We start from the raw sequence: 19,207 nt of genomic DNA on the forward strand, positions 1-19,207 counted from the left end.
ATGGCAGCATGTTAGTTCAGCTCAGGCTGGTTTTCTTTGCTATGTGCAGGTCCCAACTCAGGCCAGGCTTCCACACATCAGCTCCTTCTGCTTCTGTTGTTTACTCTTCACAGCAACCCGGGAAGGCTGGTCAAATGTCTCATCTGTAGATGGGGAAATGAGACAGTCTCAGATGACAGGGACCTTCCACAGACTTTGGAGCAGCAGGATTAGGAGTGTCAGCCTTATTGTTCTGATCTTCCTGGACCTCGTAAGACCCTTTAATCATCAGAACATTTTGGGGAGAGAGAAGGCGATGCTGTCAGGTGAGACAGGGCACATCAGGGGTATAGAGTGGACAGGTGAGGCAGGCGATGGTCATCAGGTGCGTGGAAGGCCTGGCTGTGCCTGGGGGTCTGGAGCAGGGGCCTTCAGGGGTCTGAGTAGTATTGGGTTGATGTCTTCCCCCTTTTCTGGATCACAGGGCATCTCCTGTGAAGTGATGGGGTTAGGATGTCAGTAGTTTCTGTTTTCCAGCTGCACACACCGCTTCTCACTGCCACTCCCTTTCTCTTCTGAATGGCTGCTTTTGGGTCATTCCTGCCTTTGTTCTCTGCGCCAGCCTGAGTAACGGTTTTAACGTTCCTACAGCTGAATCATCTTTGAGCCACACGCTTGGCCGTGAGGGAGCACAGGTGGCCTCCGATTCGCGCGCAGCACCCAGTGCCCCCAAGGTAAGAAGTTTTCTCCAGTGAGATGCTCAGTGGGTTGGCGGGCTTGCTCTCTGATGGTGTTTGCGTGGAATCTTTTCCTTTCCACTGTTTCCCAAGGATGTCCCTGCTTCTGCCATCCCTGCCCATCTGGAGCCCACAGACCGGACCAGCAGGGTCCCTGGGGAAACCTTGGCCGAGTCCATGCAGAGCTTCCCGGGGACATTGATTGAGGGTGGCCAGGACAGCCAACCCCAGCCACACAGCACTCTGGTATCAGGATCCCCTCCGAAATGGCCAGGGCAGCAGGATGGCAGCTCGCCAGCCAAAACCGTGGGCCGGTTCTCAGTGGTCAGCACCCAGGATGAGTGGACTCTGGCCTCCCCCAATAGCCTGCGGTACTCAGCCCCACCTGACGTTTACCTGGACGAAGCTCCCTGCAGCCCAGACATGAAGCTGGCTGTGCGGCGGGCACAGACGGCCTCCTCCATCGAGGTCGGCATGGAAGAGCCCTTGTCCAGTGACTCTGGGGACGAGTCCCCTTGCAGGAGGCCTTCTGTGCAGAAGCATGCCTCCCTGCCCAGCAGCAGTGGTGGTGTGGCCAGTGACTTTGTGAAGAAGGCCGCTGCCTTCCTGCAGAGGTCCTCTCGGGCTGGCTCCCCAGGCCTGGAGACACCCAGCAGGATGGGCGTGAAGGTCCCCACCATCAGCGTGACCTCCTTCCACTCCCAGTCATCCTACATCAGCAGTGACAACGACTCAGAGATTGAGGATGCTGATATCAGGAAAGAGCTGCAGAGCCTTCGAGAGAAGTAGGTTCTGTGGAACAGGTCAGGTCTGGGCTATGGTGTCAGGGGAAGTGTCCGGGAGCCGAAGTCCACGTCCTGCCAAGTGCGCTTTGAGCTCCTGGGCTGGGTGACAGGGTAGAGGCAGTATCCCTGCCGTCAGATCTGGTCCCTGGTCTCTGGAGCCCACACCTCCCCTCCTCCTTCAGTCTCACACATAGGCCTTGATCGCGCTTGCTCTCTCCCCCTGCAAGTTTGCCTGCTCCTGCTGTGGTCAGGGTCACTGGGATACAGCTAAGAAGGCCCCACACTTTAGTGACTAAGGTCGGGAGAGGCTGGAATCCTTGGGAAGGGGTGGCTGTGGGCTCTTGGGGGGGACCCAGAAATGGAGACATGGGCAGGAGAAGCCCGTGCTCTCTTCTACTCTTGGCTGTGCAGAGAGGGCCCTAGCCTTAGCTGCATGCTCCCTGAGGAAGGCCAACCGGGACCACCCAGCCCTTTCCTAGACTTTTCTAGAAACTGCCCTTGCCCACAGCCAGTAATTCCACCCAAGTCTTAACAGCAGCTTCCCACCCATGTGACCTGGTGTCTTGGCTCTATTCTCAGGAATAGTGTTGCCTGTGGGGTCAGCCTAAGCTGCAAGCTCTTCTGGGCACAGCTGGAGCCCCAGGGCCCTGGCTAACATTTTCTGTAGACTTGCTTGTACAGGCTTCCTCTCCTCTGAGAGGCCTCTTGTGCTGTGTTCCCTCACATGGAGGAAGTAACACTTATTTGCCTGATAAGCTAAGGCAGCCTTCCAATTCTGAGCCCTGATTATTTGTTTCTTCACCCATGTTTATGATTAGGGTTTGTATTGTAAGCATAAATGTGAGAAGTTGTTCATATCCTACCCCCGTCCACCCCCCCAAAAAAAAACAGCAATGTTACAAGTCTGGATATATTGGAAAACTTGAATGTTTTAGGCTGGTCTCCATGCAGTTCTGTTGTTGGGTGAGTTGATGCCAAAGGTCTCAGTGATACTCCCATTTGGCTTAGGTGTAAACAGAAGGTGACATTTAAATGCCCTTATGTCCCCTGCACATGGCCTGTCTGCCCAGCCTACCCTGCAGGCTCTACTCCTCATACCCATCCTACCAGTCCTGGGCTCTCCTGGAGGGGCCTCATGTTGGAGGTGACCAGAATGCCCACCTGGCTTCCCTCTTCCTTTCCCTCCTACAGGCATCTGAAGGAGATCTCAGAGCTACAAAGTCAGCAGAAACAGGAGATTGAGGCCCTGTACCGCCGCCTAGGCAAGCCACTACCCCCCAACTTAGGCCTCTTCCACACGGCCCCACCCATTGGCCGCCGGAGAAAGACCAGCAAGAGCAAGCTGAAGGCGGGGAAGTTGCTGAGCCCCCTGGTGCAGCAGCTCAAAGTCGTGGCCTCCAGCACAGGTTGGCCCAGGGCCCTCCTAGCCTCCCTCAGACGTGGGAGCTGGGCAGATGGGAGGCAGGCACTAGGCCTTGGAAGAGCGCTTCCTGAATCTCCTTTCATTGGAGCAAGGAAGCATCTTCAGGCCCAAGAGAGCCAAGGCCTCCACCCCTCCTGCCAGGAGGGAAGTACCGGAGTCCCAGCTGCCTGTGGGTTGCAGTGTGCTCCTCCCTGCAGAGTGCTGCCCGGGCTGGGGTCCGCTTCCTCTGGTCCCGTTTCTCAGATGTATGTCAGCCCCTGACAGTGGGGGTTGAGAGTTGCCTTGGGGGAGGGAGAGGATGATAGGGACCCTCCCTGCTCCCCTGCCTTTAACCACAATGCCCAGGCACTAAGAGTACACACCGCAAGCCCCCACACTCTGGGGTGGGGACCCAGTGAGCTGAAAGCCCTAAATGCACCAGGTGGGAAGCCAGCAGTGAGCTGACCTTAAGCCTTCCCTCTCCATGTTGCAGGTAACCTGCAGGATACACACCCAAGAATTTCTAGGATTACCCAAAATTATATGAATTCCATTATCAATTCCTAAAGCTAACACAAGACTTCAGAGAGTGAGGAAATCCACAGGTCCCCTTTGAGCCCACGTGTACATCTGCAGACGGGCCGTGGTCCTTTCACAGCGTTTGCACAACGTAGGTTAGCACCAGTGGAAACAGTGGTCATTTTCTTCAATCTTCCTGACAACTGCACATGGGTGATCCAGCAATGTACCCATTGCCTGTAGGGACTCAGCTTCCCCAAGGTCACCCAGCAAAGAGCAGGGAGGATAGACATGGCCTGAGCTGGCTGGTCTGTCCTGTGGTGCCTCATCGTGCCTGTCACCCCTTCTCCCCCCAACCCAGGTCACTTGTCAGACTGCAGCAGAGCCCCACCTGCTAAGGACCCTGCCCAAGCTGGGGCAGGGCCCACAGCAGCTTCAGACCCATGTGGGAAGGCAGTTCAGACTCAGCAGCCTTGCTCCGTGCGGGCCTCCCTGTCTGCAGACATCTGCTCCGGCTTGGCCAGTGATGGAGGCGGAGCGCACGGCCCAGGTGATTCCCAGCTCGCCCGTCTCCGAGCATGTGCTAGCCTCATAGGGCCCGTGTGGCATAGAGGGGACATGAGCTGCGGCCAAGGCTGCCGACAGCCGCTTAAGGAAAAAGAAACGTTAGATGTAGATTTTGAATGAGAAAAGTGGATGGCCTGCCCATCATCAAGTCTTGCTGTAAGCGGCTCAGAGGGAGGTGCGCTTGGCAAGAGCCGGCCTGGGGAAGGCGCCAGGACCACTGAGAGGTCAGATGTGGCATCTGCTGTGTGCTCTGCGCCGGTTCCCAGGCACTGGCCCACCCCCACCCTCCCCCACTCCCCACTAAACATGGGTCCTTCCGTCAGGAGGGCCAGTTGGGGGGACGAGGGCACAGCTCTCGAGCTGGGAGATTGGCCTTGAGGAGGAAATGCTCGTCACCGCTGCCGTGGATGCAGCAGCTACGCGATGAGGTGCTCCACCCCCACCATCTCTCTCCAGAGAAGTCGTGGTGACCACTGCCGGTGCCCACCCCCCACCCTGCCCCGCACGCTCTCCTGGGGTCCGCTTCTCTTCCGCTCCAACATTGCCTCCTTTCCATTATGTGATCAGTGGCTGTGGTCCTCTGGGCTGGGCTAGGTGGAGCCGTGGATGCTAAGTGAAGAGGCTGATGTGGCTGGTGGTGTGTAGGAGGAATCCCAGAGACTGTACTTGATGCCTGTCTCTTTGTTTTCTTCCCTCTATATTCATTTGCAGGCTGGACGGTTTACCACCCAACGTCTGAGAGAGTGACCTATAAGTCTAGTAGCAAACCTCGCGCTCGATTCCTCAGTGGACCCGTGTCTGTGTCCATCTGTCTGTATTTGTTCTTTTGTATTTTATCACCTCCTGGCCCTTGGTTTCTCCCCTGCCCCTCCCTGTCTTCATTATCTTCCATACATTTTGTAGGACACCTTACCCCACCCCCATTGAAATCATGTACTTGATACAAAAAATGGAACCCCGCCCATGCCCACCCTTCTAGCCCCAGAAAGCGCCAGTGCATGCTCTTGGCTGGCTCATGCCTGGACACCAAAAGCATGTTCAGTGGCTTGCCCACTCCCAGCCTCTGGCGCTCTGCCCCAGGCCCCAGGGTGCTCTGCATTTCTTTTGTCACTTGTTTGTTTAGTGTGTTTTTTTTTTTTTTCCTTTTTTCTTTTTTTTATGTTGGACGTAGTTTTATTTCTGTTGCAATCGTGGCAGATTTACACGTCCGCTGTCCCCAGTTCCAGCGACAACAAAAAGACAACCCCGGCCTTCTCTAGACGCATGGTGTGTTTCACACGTGTCTGGACTCTGAAGACATGCATGTAGCGAGCCGAGACAGTTCTAGAAGGTCACTGGAGGGTGTAACTTCTGTACAAGGGCCGTATCACAACATCCAGTACTGTTAACCCACTGCCCCACTCCCTGCATGTGGAAATGCTGAGAGAACGTGCTCCAGCTAGGATGCCCCAGCACCCCCTCCATTCTTGTCACGTCAGGAATCTCTGACCCTGAGAGATTTGATTCCAAGCCTCCTGCTGTACCTCTCTGTGTGAGCCCGTCCCCTCCTGGCCTTCTCTCTAGCTGGAGCACTTTACTTGGTGTATTTCCCTCTCATCTCACCGACCTCAGAGATGAAGTCAATTATTCAGTTCCCCAAAGCTGTGCTAAATCAAAACTCAAGTCCCAGTCATCATCTGCCTCCCTGGAACACACTGCTAGCACCCAGGGACTCCATGTCCAGGAATGGCGCATCTGCTCAGGCTGTCCAAAATCGTTTTCATCCCTCAGACCAATTGGCCAATGATTCAGAAGCTGTGAGGTTTTCAGGTTTTTGTTTTTCAACAGAAGTGTTAAGCTTTTTACCCATTGGATTGTACATGCTGGTTTAGGGCCTCTGGCTTTTGCTCGTACAACAAAGATACATTGTGCTTGTTGGGATCTGAGGCCACATCCATGGCAGGCATCCATCAGCGTTCAGTGTCCATCCCCATCAGAGTGACTTTGGCACCCTACCCTGGAGGGACAGGTCAGAGGCATAAGACTGTAGAAATGCTCAGGAACTGCCCAGTGCTCCTTGTCTGCTAACAGCCCCCTCACCCTGTTTCTGTTTAGGTGTCTTGGGTCTGCAGGTTAGTTGCCAAGTTGGGTAGGGGGCTGGGAGGCCTGCATGCATCCTGGCTCCCTGCTCACCTCGCGCATCACCCACTAGTCCTCTTTATTCTGCCTGTGTGTGCCTGGCTCTCACCTGGGAAGCTGTGGTGAGGGCACCCACACCTCTAGGCATCTCCAGGCATCTCCTAGTCGGACAAGTGTGTGTATCACTGCTTGAGGGTGGCCAGCCAGGCGTGGGAAGCAGATTAGAGCAGGGCATTTGGGGTAAAAGTGGGAGTGAAGAGTACCATGTGGCCCCTGAGGTCATTGCCAGGCTACCTTTCTACTCAGGTGGTTTTACTTTTTTTTAAGGGTCTTCATTTATATCATTATTAATTATTGTTTTGTGTTTTTTTTTTTAATTTTATTTTTTAACTTTACAATATTGTATTGGTTTTGCCATATATCAACATGAATCCACCACAGGTATACACGTGTTCTTTACTCAGCCATTAAAAAGAACACATTTGAATCAGTTCTAATTATTGTTTCAAGATAAAAAAAAATTGTTTGAGGATCAGTAGGGACAAAGAATCAGGATCAGATAGAATTCTTCACTTTACCACTTTCAGTTTTCAAGGGATGAGAATATGTCTTCCCCTAACCACACTGCTTGTGTGTGTGGCTAGGAAGTAAGAAATGTGTGTGACAAGGCTTGGTGGCAAACGGGGAGCTGGCCTACGTAGATTGATTTTAGGTGGTGGTACATGCTGGCCTATAAGGCTTTATTTCCTCTGATGCTGTGAATCCAATAATGCTGCCTTTTTGCACGCAGTGGCCCTTTTAGGCATACCATGGCTAAGCTCAGAGAAGGCAATGGCACCCCACTTCAGTACTCTTGCCTGGAAAATCCCGTGGACGGAGGAGCCTGGTAGGCTGCAGTCCATGGGGCCGCAAAGAGTCAGACACGACTGAGCATCTTCACTTTCACTTTTCACTTTCATGCATTGGAGAAGGAAATGGCAACCCACTCCAGTGTTCTTGCCTGGAGAATCCCAGGGACGGGGGAGCCTGGTGGGCTGCCATCTATGGGGTTGCATAGAGTCGGACACGACTGAAGCGACTTAGCAGCAGCAGCAGCAGCATGGCTGAGCTCCTACTCTTTGGGCCACAGTGTGGCCCCCACATGCTCTGAGGTTGCTGGTCTGGAGGGTGTACTGTGGGTTCCTGCCCTGGACCCGCTCACTGCAGCCTCCAGCTGAGCCTGTGCCCCTGCCACTACCACTCTAACGGGGTGGGATACCCCAGGACTCCCCATCCTGTCCCACGTGCGCTAGCATTTCCTGAGCCCTGCAGGGGGTTCTCTTGGACCTGTAGTCTGCCGGTTTCTGGGTGACCACGGAGCTTTGTGCTCTGAGAAGAGGCTGAGCACATGCCTCAGTGAGAGACCAGAGGGAAATATTTAGGGCTGGCTTCAGCCCCTGAAGGCTGAGAGTCAGGGGGACTTTGGGTTGGCTGCAAGGGCAGAGGGAGCTCGAGCTTGGGTGCTGAGGGCTGTGGCTCTGGGGTTGCGGGGGCAACTGGTCCAGCCCAGAGCTGGAGGTAAAGCCAAGAGAAGGTTTTCAGTTTGTACAGGAGACAGAACTCTAGGAAAATAAACCCTGTGTTAAACTTTGAAGTACACAAAGAAGGTCCCAGCTTCTATGAAGCGTGGAGAAGATAAGAGGGGTTGGAGATGGGTGGGGGCACCTGGGGTGGAGCTGCAGGCAGCTTCGGGAGGTGGGGAGGTAACTCGAGGTGGCGAAGCAGCCATGTCCAGGATGGAGAGCCAGGGGAGGGTGAAGCCTGGGTGCTGCCGTAGGGTGGGCGCCAGAACAGGCCAGCCCTCAGAGCCGTAGGCGAGCTGGCACTCACGGAAGGGCAGACTTGGGAGTGAGGCTCTGGGCACAGAGCCCTCCTTGCAGCCAGTGGAGGCTTCAAGGAAGCTTGGAGTCAGGGGTGTGAGGCCATGTTCAGAAAGTGGTTGTGTCCTGTTAGTCAGAAGCTATGGTCAGACCCATTGGTCCTCCCTGCCCCCCACCCCACCCCGCCCCCGGTCTTCATCGGAACAGAGACGGGCGCGGGCCAAACCTTTCTTTGTGCACACGAACAGTGAGGTCTGCTGTGTTCTTCTCACATGTCCATCAGCAGCAGGCCGGATGTCGTCCACACTGTAGCCAGTTTGTCTCTGGGACCGCTAGGTGCCGCAGTGCAGCCCCCCAGGTTCTTCCCTCACCCGGGACTATTCTCGCCCCTCCCTGTGGGGACTCACGAAGCCCCAGCCTACACTACGGGCATTCAGGATGAACTGTCCTAAGGGTAGGCCCTGTGCCGTTCAGGGTGGAGTCACCCTAGGGTAGAGCTGAGACACACCCTTCCTCCCTGCACATGCTTCCCAGAAAAGTTTCAGCTCCGTGCTGGGATCTAGGTGGCTTGCTACAGAGACGCCCAGGATGATGTTTTGTCTCTGTGTCCCGTGTGTCTCCTGTGCCAGAAGAGAGCACGTGATGCCACTCTCAGGTGCAGGGCTGACCGGCGGACTCGCCTCTTGCCATGGGGGGAGCGGGGAGGCCCCTGGCTGGTCTGCACTGAGGCTGTTGTCCCCATTTCCTTGTGAGCTTCGTATTTGAAGCTTGATAAACTGCAGGTGTGATAGTGGCTGCAGGGCCTGGCCCGGGCAGATGTGATGGGGGCTGCCCTGGCCCGCCTCTTGAGCAGTTTGCCTGCATCATGTATCCTGGGATTTGAGGTGTCCTTCTGGCACTCCAAGGGTCTAAACACCATCGGGTGCCTGACAGGGCTGGCCAACCATACCAGGAGCCGCCTCTGTTTCCATGCCAAAGTGAATGTAGGGGCAAGTGGGGTGCGGGGCCTCATTGCATGCAGGCCTGGGCGATGCCTGAGACTCCTGGCCTGGCTGTGGGGGGTCCTGCAGACACGAGCTGCACCAGGACGAGATGTTCGGTCATCCAGTGTGTTGCTCCTTTGCAGTCTAGGAAGAACAGTTTTCTCAGTAGCTGGGAGAGGCTGCCAAGCCCCAGATCCCTAGCATCTGCCCATGTGCCCATCTGCCCATCTTCTTGGAGTATTTCTGAGGTTGCTAAGCTGGCTTTTGCCAAGCCTTGGCTAAGGATGGAAGTGCTATGGGGAGGACTCTTTCTTCATGGAAAACCAGGGGGTGGGGCTGGTTAAAACCATTATTCCCCATGTGCGCCTGATGTCGGCTTCCTATAGGCCTGTGTGGGTCCCATGTAGGTATCCTGTGGGCCGCAGGTGGGCCCCTGGTGTGTCCCATGTGGGCCCTTTGTGGGTTCTGTGCAGGCCTGCCCTTGCATTGCTCCCTTGTAGCTTGATGTTCCTTGCAGCTGCCTTGTTCCTTCCTGCTCTGTAGGCAGGAACTCGAATGTATATACTAGCACAGTGTGGGTTCAGCAGGGCTGGGTAGGGACTTGTTCATCAGATGCTGTCTGCATGGTGTGTGTTTAGAGCAGGACTCAGGCCAGGGAACAGACACAGGGGACGAGATTCAAGGGGTCACTTGAGGATGGACAGGGCTCTGGAGTGAGTGTGGACTTGTTAGCCACATGATGCCTGCTCAGCTATGGTTTTGTAGAGCCAGACAGTGTGACCTGTGTGGAAGGATCCAAATCTGGTTTGTTTGTATTAAAGATCTACCCTAAGGGCTGGGAGCTGACCAGGCTCTGGTCATCTCAGGGCCCGTGCTCAGCCAGGGCATGGATGGCCAGGAGCTATGCTCCATCCCTTAGGCTGTGTCCAGTGGGGGTGTGGGTTGGTATTGCTTTCTGGCTCTGAGCATGGTGTCCTGGTGTCTGATGGCTTTGACCCTGCCTGGGTAACCAGAAAGATCGGTCTGGAGCCCTGATTTCAGGCTAATCGCAGGTACAGACTCCCTCTAGCAGGCGACTTCTATGGCTGGCTGGTGTGTTCTCTTTCCCATGAGGGTGATAAGAGACAGCTCTGAATGCAGAGCTCTAGCAACACTAGGAGCTGCCAGGCAGGCAAAGAGCAGCCTTTTGAAAGAACCTGTTATGGTTAGACTGCAGGGACCTGGAAGAGTACTTAGTCCCAGGTCCCAGGGTCGTCTGTAGGGGACTGCTGTGGTTCAGAGGACAGTACAACCCTGGGATCTTGACTAGGAAATCTGTGTTCACATGCACAGTCACAGAGCCCAGAACCCTCCTCCCTTTGTACCTTGGAACCCCTAAAGGGCTTTGTGCTTCCAGCTAGTCCATCTCAGGACACAGACCAGCAAAAACTTTTCAGAGTTCCCACTGAGAATCAGTCTGGATTGCTCCTGCCTGGCCCAGTTCCGTTTTATTCTCATTATAGACCCCAACTGAATATCACCTCCCTTTTTACCAAGTCAGCCTCAGCAAACACAACAGGATGAACCAAAATAAGTGCAGCTCAGTGTGAGCTAGGTTTCTAAGCCAATGAGTACAGCTTTTCCCTAATAAGCCTTTGCCCCTGTCCCCAAATACAGGAAGCAGTGTCTTGTCTTCCGTAGTGAGGGGGCTGGGAATGGTGCTGTGGTGGGCACTCTTGGGAGATTGGGGGTGTGTAGGAAATCGTGCTCCAGGGGAGGGGCTGTGGGCAGGAGCACAAACAGACCCTCCACGCTAGTGTGGCCTTGCTGAGTGACCTTGGGAGCACCTGAGCCATCCTTGACCATCCCACCTTTGCCTGCTCGGCTGCCTGGAATGCCACAGGGTAAGCCGGGTGTGGCAGCCCCTTTCGGCCAGCTCAACTGCCCTCCAAGTGGGCACTAATTGTCAATTCCAAACACTAAAGTCACTGCCCATCTGTCTTAGCACAGGCAGCCTCTGGGAGCACGGGGTCTGAGAGCTCTTAGTGATGGTGCAGTAAGGAGGCCTCTCACCCTGCCCCATGGACAGGGAATACCCAATGAGGCAGCCGTGTTACCGAGAATGAGGGTCAGCTTCCCTCTGGCCTCTGTAGACAGGGCTCCTCATATTTCCCCCTCCACACTCACCACTGGCCTGTTCAGGGCAGCCCAAGATCTGGGATTGGCCTCAAATCTGCAAAACAATGTATCTTTTTGCACTTGGAAAACTGCCCATGAGCCTTATGCCAGGCAGGGCCAGGCTGTGCTCCATTGAGAGCTCTCCTGGCTGACTTTTAGTGGGCATCCTGCCTCAACCAGCAGGACTCCCAAAAACCCTTACATTTGAAAGCCAAGCAGTGTGCTTTGCTTTTTTTTTTTTTTAATTTTTTTTTTCTTTCTTTCTTTATCTCTCTTTCTCTCTTTTTCTTTTTTTTTCTTTTTTTGGAATATGCTTCTACAGACACACACACTTCTACCTGAAGCTTGGGGCTTGGCCCTGCACCTCCGCCCCTCGGCGAAGCTCGTGTGAACCTCCACACTGACTTGGGGGCCTCCCAGTTAGCCCAGGAGGCTGGTCCCTTCTTTCTGAACTGCTGGCCTTTGCTCCTCCTCGCACACTGATGACTTTTGCTTAGAGTGTGGTGGCTTGTCCCCCTGTGTGCTGTCCTGCCTAACCCTGTGGTCTTGTGTCATTTCTTCTTCCCTTGCAGGGTCTGCCTTGAAGCGTCTCTGTCTAGGCAAAGAGCACAGCAGTCGTAATTATCGGGTTTTTTACCCCTTGTCCGCTTCCATCGCATGGGCTTTATTGTGGCTAGTGCGCATCAGGGTTTCCACAGCTGGACTGGGAGCCGAGGGCCCAGCGGGTAGGCGGGTGTGGACCCGCTCTGTGCCCACCCTCCGTGGGTGCTGCTGGACCTCCACCTGGCGAGATAGCCGCCCTCGGCACACTTTCAAGCCTCCGTGGCTCCTAGAGTTTGTGCATTCTCGCCAGTTCACATCTAACTGGCTTTCCTTCTCCGAAACGTCCATGTATTACCAATCATTAATTGGCTCCTTTTCCAAAACCGTAGGAATGAGTATTTCCTTCAAGTGCTAAAGATGAGTGCCCCCACAGAGGAGAGATGCCGGGACAAAATGGGTATCAGTTTACCTGGGCCGCCCACTGCTCTCATCTCATGCCTCTTGTTTTTTTTAATTTTTAAAATTTTTCTGTTTTTCTTTTTGGGCTGAAATGTTCATGTAGAAATAGCAACATGTGTAAAATCTCATCACTAATGTTTAACTGTTTGTGTCTGTGCTTTTTCATTGCTAGCCTCTAAAGTAAATTATGTTTTGCAATGACTTGTTTGAAGAGATGGTCATTAGGTTATTTATTTAGTGCAGAAAATTTAAAAATTGGCTTATCCAAAATTGCCAACCAGAAGTTATGTACTGGAGGAGGAAAGGGACACAATTTTAAAAAGTTTAAAAGTCCTATTTTGGTCCTTAAAAAAGATCTTTGAGTAAAGCGCCCAGGTGTGCTCACCTTTGTCCAGCTTCACCTAAGCCACAGCCCCAGGCCTTCTGTGGGCATCTGGGCCTCCTTCTAAAGGCATCAGCCCTTTAGTTGGCACCAAGGCTCTGGGTGTTTGTACACATTATTATTACATGCTCTGGTAAGGAGAGGCATGGTTTCTGTGTCTTAAATTCCAGATCACCAAATCATTATCGTTCACGGTAACAGCAGTCCAACCTATTGCAAGCGTTTTCCCTTTGCTGGAAGGATATTGGCAGCTGCTAAGCACTCTGCCCAAAGTATTGTTGAGTCTCCTCTGAATACTCATGTTAGAACTTAGAGTGCAGAAGCTGGAGGACTTTGCCCTTAGTTTGTGTCCAGCTGTACCGGCAGTTTTCTGAACTCCCTCACACGGAGGTCTGGTGGTCCTGGGCAGTGTGGGCACAGAAGGTATACTGCATAAAGCTGCCAGCAGCTGGGATCCTGTCCCCTGACTATTGAGATGGGTGATGGCTGCCTGGCAAAGCCCTGTAGCCTGAGATCACTCCACTGTGTCTAAAACTGCATGGACCCCCAAATGCAGACCATCTCCTGAAGCAAGGTGTTGCCTGGCTTAAGCAAGACCATTGTTTAAATGACTGCAGCCGGCCAGTGGTGCTGGCGGGCGGTGTCACCAACCCTGGCCTGTGTGTGCTCCCCAGGGTCCTCCACCAGCAGCCTGGTCCCGGGCCCTGAGCCGGGCCCCCAACCTGCCCTGCACATCCAGGCGCAGGTGAACAACAGCAACAACAAGAAAGGCACCTTCACGGATGACCTGCACAAGCTGGTGGACGAGTGGACAAGCAAGACGGTCGGGGCCACACAACTAAAGCCGTCACTCAACCAGTTGAAGCAGACACAGAAATTGCATGACATGGAGGCCACAGCAGGCTGGCCCCTGGCCTCTGGCGAGGCACGGGCTGTAAGTGGGGCATGGTCGGGGGGTGAAGGGGGGTGGATTTGCCCAGAGTCCAGGGGACGGAATGGGAGTGAAGCCATGACTCCAGATCTCAGCGGAGCAGTAGGCCCCGACCCAGTGCTGGGCAGTGCCTAGGTGGGACTGGCCAGCAGCTTGCAGGTATGGCTTTGTCCTGGTGGCCCCACCTTCAAAGTCTTCCATCAGAACCCAAGCTGGTAAAGTGGGCGTGGGCTGCATGACATACCCAGGGGAATACCTCTTGTTGTGTTTTAGCTCAGGTGTGCCCAGAACATGTAGGGCAGAAGTGAGGAGCTGCTGTCTTTGGTTCTGTTGTGTGATTTGTTCCTGGATCAGGACTGCTGACTTCAAAACCTACATTGAAGGAGTATTCCCTCTTTTTCAGTCTCCTGGGGGAGTTTGTGCAAGATTATGTTATTTCTCCCTGAAATGTTTAGCAAAGTTTACTGGTGGAGCCATCTGGGCCAGGAGATTTTATTTTATTCTGTTTGTTTTTTTTTTTAAACTTTTTATTTTATATTGGAATGTGGTTGATTAATAATGTGGTCTTAGTTTCAAGGGTACAGCAAAGTGTTTCAGTTATACATACACATGTATCTGTTCTTTTTTCAAAAAATTTTTTCCCATTTAGATTGTTTCATAATACTGAACAAAGTTCCCTGTGCTATATTGGTTATCCATTTTTTGGTGGGGGAGGGGGCTGCGCTCAGTCTTCACTGTGGCCCATGGGCTCTTTGTTGCACACAGGCTTTCTCTACTTGTGCATGGGAGCTTCTCTCTAGTTGTGGTGTGGGGTTTCTGTTGTTTGGCGCACAGGCTCCCTAGTTGTGGCATGCAGCCTCTAGAGTGTGTGAGCTCAGTAGTTGCAATGTGCAGGCTTAGTGGCCCTGCAGCATGTGGGATCTTCCCCAACCAGGGGTGGAACTCACATCCCCTGCATTAGAAGGCGGATTCTTAGTCACTGGACTACCAGGGAAGTCTCGGTCCATTTTAAATATAGCAGTATGTACGTGTCAGTCCCAGACTCCCTCACTGTTCCTTCCCCCATCCTTCCCCGCAGTAACTATAAGCTCGTTCAAGTCTGTGAGTTTGTTTCTGCTTTGTAAATAAGTTTATCTTTATCTTTTTTTTTTTTTAAGATTTTGCATAAAGTACTGATATTTTACCATATTTGTCTTGCTTGGTCTGACTTACTTCATTCAGTATGACAGTCTTTAAGACCATCCATGTTGCTCCAAAAGGCACTATTTCATTCTTTTTAATGGCTAAGTAATGTTCCACTGTATATGGGTACCTCATCTTTATTCATCTGTCCATGGGCACGTATGTTGCTTCCATGTCTTGCCTATTGTAAACAGTGCTACAATGAACACTGGGGTGGGTGTATCCTTTGGGGCCATGTTTTTGTCTGTATACATGCCCAGGAGAGGGATTACAGGATCATATTGTAGCTCTATTTTTAGTTTTTTGAGAAGCCTCCATACTGTTCTCTACAGTGGCTATGAAGTGAAGTGAAAGTTGCTCAGTCATGTCCGACTCTTTGTGACCCCACGGACTATACAGTCCATGGAATTCTCTAGGCCAGAATACTGGAGTGGGCAGCCTTCCCCTTCTCCAGGGGATCTTCCTAACCCAGGGATTGAAACCCAGGTCTCCCGCATTGCAGTCGGATTCTTTACCAGCTGAGCCACAAGGGAAGCCCACAGTGGCTGTACCTATTTACATTTCTCCCAACCTTCTCTTCCCAGCATTTATTGTTTGTAGATTTTTTGATGATGGCCTTTTATTTTATGTTTTTGAGGGTGGGAGGGTTCAAAAGTTTCAAATGTACAAAAGATTGAAAATTCTTCAGTGAACTCGCAGGTACCCTCTACCTGTGAGCTGTGATTGGCGTTTTGCTTGTATGTATTTGTCACATTTCTCTCCATCCCTTGAGGGTAAGGTTTCCATTATGGATTTCATTTCCTTTACAGTTTTAGTACCATTTAGGTTTTCTATTCTTTCTGTTAAATTCTGCTTTTCTAACAATTGGTACATCTCTAAATTTATCTCAGTTCTCCAATTAATTGGCATAAAGTTGCTTATAATATCTTTTCTTCATAGTTTGCAGGATTTGCAGTGATGTCTTGTTTTCATTCCTGATAATGGTGATTTCTCTGGGTTTATAAATTTTATTAGCCTTTTCAAAGAACACATCACTTTGATGATAATTCTTTATTGTATGTTTCATTAGTTTCTTCCTTTTATTATTTCTTCTATCTTTGGGTTACTTTTTTGTAGAAAGTTTCTTGAGATATAAAGCGCATTGATTTTGAGCCTTTCTTCTTTTTTAATATAGGTACTCAGGCTATAAAATTCCTTCTACTGATACTAGCTGCATTCCAAAGATTTTGATATATAGCATTTTCTTTAGCCTTCTGTTCAAATATTTTATAGTTTCTATGGTGATTTTAGGTAATACAGTAATTAACTGAGGTAATATAGTTATTAGGGTCTTCTCAGGTGGTAAAGACTACGTGCCTGCCAAGCAGGAGACTCAGGTTCAATCTTGGGTCAGGAAGATCCCCTGGAGAAGGGAATGGCAACCCACTCCAGTATTCTTGCCTGGGAAATCCCGTGGACAGAAGAGCCTGGCATGCTACAGTCTGTGGGATTGCAAAGAGTTGGACACAAATATATTTATTAATCTTTTTGTTAGTTTTTGTTTTTTTTTTTTTTTAGCCTAAATGCACTGTGGTAAGAGAACAAATTTCGTGTGTTTTCAGTTCCTTAAAGCTTGCTGGGACTGGATTTTTGACCCAAGTTGTCAGTCTTGGTCCTGCTCCACAGGTGCTTGAGGTCATCCTCTTTGATTCCGTCTCATATCCACACTCCCTGTCTGGACTTCCTCTGTTCCTCTTCTGTAGCACCCTCCTGACAGTGCACCTCCATTAAACTCCTCAAATCTATGCTCCATTATTCTGGGACAGAATTGAGAGCTTATAACCTGGCCCCAAGGTGCTGCAGGGTCTGCACCCAAGCCTCGGGCAGGCTAGTCTCTACTTTTCTGTTCGGACTCCACCACATCAACTCTCTGTGCTGGGCGAAGTCCTGTTGATCAGCTCTGCTGATTGTGTTGTTCAGATACCTGTGATTCTTAATAAGGTTTTGGTTTTTTTCTTAACTATTCATGACTATCCATTTCTAGAACTTTTTTATTATCCCAGACAGAAACTACTCAGTAAGGAACAACTATCCAATCCCTCTTTCTGGTAACTCTGGTTATCCAGCCACTGGTAACCACTATTCTATTTCTGCTCTGCTAGGTCGCTTCAGTCGTGTCTGACGCTGTGCGACTCCAGAGACGGCAGCCCACCAGGCTCCCCCATCCCTGGGATTCTCCAGGCAAGAACACTGGAGTGGGTTGCCATTTCCTTCTCCAATGCATGAAAGTGAAAAAATAAAGTGAAGACGCTCAGTCGTGTCCGACTCTTAGCGACCCCATGGACTGCAGCCTACCAGGCTCCTCCATCCATGGGATTTTCCAGGCAAGAGTACTGGAATGGGGTGCCATTGCCTTCTCCCACAGACTTGTATAGGGTGATTCAATTTTTCAAAACTCCAGCTTCTTCATCCATAAAATGAGGATCATACAACCTAGGAATTAGATGATGCTGTTAAAGTGCTGCATTCAAAATGCTAGCAAATTTGGAAAACTCGTCAGTGGCCACAGGACTGGAAAAGGTCAGTTTTCATTCCAATCCCTAAGAAGGGCAATGCCAAAGAATGCTCAAACTACCACACAATTGCACTCATATCACATGCTAGTAAAGTAATGCTCAAAATTCTCCAAGCCAGGCTTCAACAATACATGAGCTGTGAACTTCCAGATGTTGAAGCTGGATTTAGAAAAGGCAGAGGAACCAGAGATCAAATTACCAACATCCGTTAGATCATTGAAAAAGCAAGGGAATTCCAGAAAAACATCTACTTCTGTTTTATTGACTATGCCAAAGCCTTTGACTGTGTGGATCACAACAAACTGGAAAATTCTGAAAGAGATGGGAATACCAGACCACCTGACCTGCCTCCTGAGAACTCTGTATGCAGGTCAAGAAGCAACAGTTAGAACTGGACCTGGAACAACAGACTGGTTCCAAATTGAGAAAGGAGTACATCAAGGCTGTGTATTGTCACCCTGCTTATTTAACCTATATGCAGAATACATCATGCAAAATGCCAGACTGGATGAAGCATAAGCTGGAATCAACATTGCAGGGAGGAATATCAATAACCTCAGATACGCAGATGACACCAGCCTTATGACAGAAAGTGAAGAGGAACAGAAGAGCCTCTTGATGAAAGTGAAAGAGGATAGTGAAAAAGCTGGCTTAAAACTCAGCATTCAAAAAACTAAGATCATGGCATCCAGTACTGTCACGTCATGGCAAATAGATGGTGAAACAATGGCAACAGTGACAGAGTTTATTTTCTTGGGGTCCAAAATCACTGCAGATGGTGACTGCAGCCATGAAATTAAAAGACACTTGCTCTTTGGAAGAAAAACTATGACAAATCTAGACAGCGTATTAAAAAGCAGAGACATTACTTTGCTGACAAATGTCCTTATATTCAAAGCTAGGTTTTTTCAGTAGTCATGTTATGGATGTGAGAATTGGACCATAAAGAAAGCTGAGTGCCAAAGAATTGATGCTTTTGAACTGTGGTGTTGGAGAATATTCTTGAGAGTCACTTGGACTGCAAGGAGATCAAACCAGTCTATTCTAAAGGAAATCAGTCCTGAATATTTATTGAAAGGGGTGAAGCTGAAACTCCAGTACTTTGGCCATATGATGCAAAGAACTGACTCATTTGAAAAGACCCTGATGCTGGGAAAGATTGAAGGCAGGAGGAGAAGGGGACAGCAGAGGATGAGATGGTTGGATGGCATCACTGGCTTAATGGACATGAGTTTGAGCACACTCCAGGAGTTGGTGATGGACAGGGAGGCCTGGTGTGCTGCAGTCCATGGGGTTGCAAAGAGTCAGACCCAACTGAGTGGCTGAACTGAAGGTGTTTTCTGGTTTTCCTTGTGATAATGTCTTTGACTATTTGGTTGTTTGAGTTTGTCATTTACTTTCTATGTATGTATGTATGTGTGTGTGTGTATATATATGCCAGTCATCTAGTTTTTTAATTTCATCCATTGTGTTAGAAAGTATACTTTGTATGATTTATATCTTTCTGCATTGTTTTGTGGAGAAGGCAATGGCACCCCACTCCAGTACTTTTGCCTGGAAAATCCCATGGACGGAGAAGCCTGGTTGGCTGCAGTCCATGGGGTCGCTAGAGTCGGACACGACAGAGCAACTTCCCTTTCACTTTTCACTTTCATGCATTGGAGAAGGAAATGGCAACCCACTCCAGTGTTCTTGCCTGGAGAATCCCAGGGATGGGGGAGCCTGGTGGGCTGCCGTCTATGGGGTCGCACAGAGTCGGACACGACTGAAGCGACTTAGCAGCAGCAGCATTGTTTTGTGGCCTAGTTCAGTTCAGTTGCTCCTGTGAAGCTCTTGCAGTCAAGCCCTGCTGGCCTTCAAAGCCAGGTGCTTTAGGGGCTCCTCCCTCTGCTATCAGAGCCTCAGGCTGGAAAACCTGACTTGGGGCTCAGAGCTCTAACTCATGTGGGAGAACTTCTGCGATGTGATTAATCTCCAGTTTGTGGATAGTCCACCTAGTGTGTATGGGATTTGATTATATTGCAAGTACACCCTTCCTACCATCTTGTT

General features: G+C 50.8%; 1 protein-coding gene across 8 annotated transcripts in view; it reads left to right on the plus strand.

Annotated features, from left to right (window-relative positions):
• The window catches only part of WNK2 (WNK lysine deficient protein kinase 2), a 142,598-nt gene that overhangs the window by 109,144 nt on the left and 14,247 nt on the right, over window positions 1-19,207 (plus strand). For 3 of the 8 annotated variants that reach the window (XM_045165135.1, XM_045165134.1, XM_045165140.1), the window contains 7 exons: window positions 631-713; window positions 810-1,501; window positions 2,693-2,907; window positions 3,784-3,972; window positions 4,701-4,799; window positions 11,679-11,723; window positions 13,165-13,424. In XM_045165135.1, the coding sequence (XP_045021070.1) occupies window positions 631-713; window positions 810-1,501; window positions 2,693-2,907; window positions 3,784-3,972; window positions 4,701-4,799; window positions 11,679-11,723; window positions 13,165-13,424 (1,583 nt within the window). The remainder of the gene's footprint in view (window positions 1-630; window positions 714-809; window positions 1,502-2,692; window positions 2,908-3,783; window positions 3,973-4,700; window positions 4,800-11,678; window positions 11,724-13,164; window positions 13,425-19,207) is intronic. The other 5 variants (XM_045165136.1, XM_045165137.1, XM_045165138.1 and 2 more) reach the window with 5 other exon arrangements.

Source organism: Bubalus bubalis, chromosome 3 (genome assembly GCF_019923935.1).
Source record: "Bubalus bubalis isolate 160015118507 breed Murrah chromosome 3, NDDB_SH_1, whole genome shotgun sequence".
In the NCBI taxonomy this organism is placed as follows: domain Eukaryota; kingdom Metazoa; phylum Chordata; class Mammalia; order Artiodactyla; family Bovidae; genus Bubalus; species Bubalus bubalis.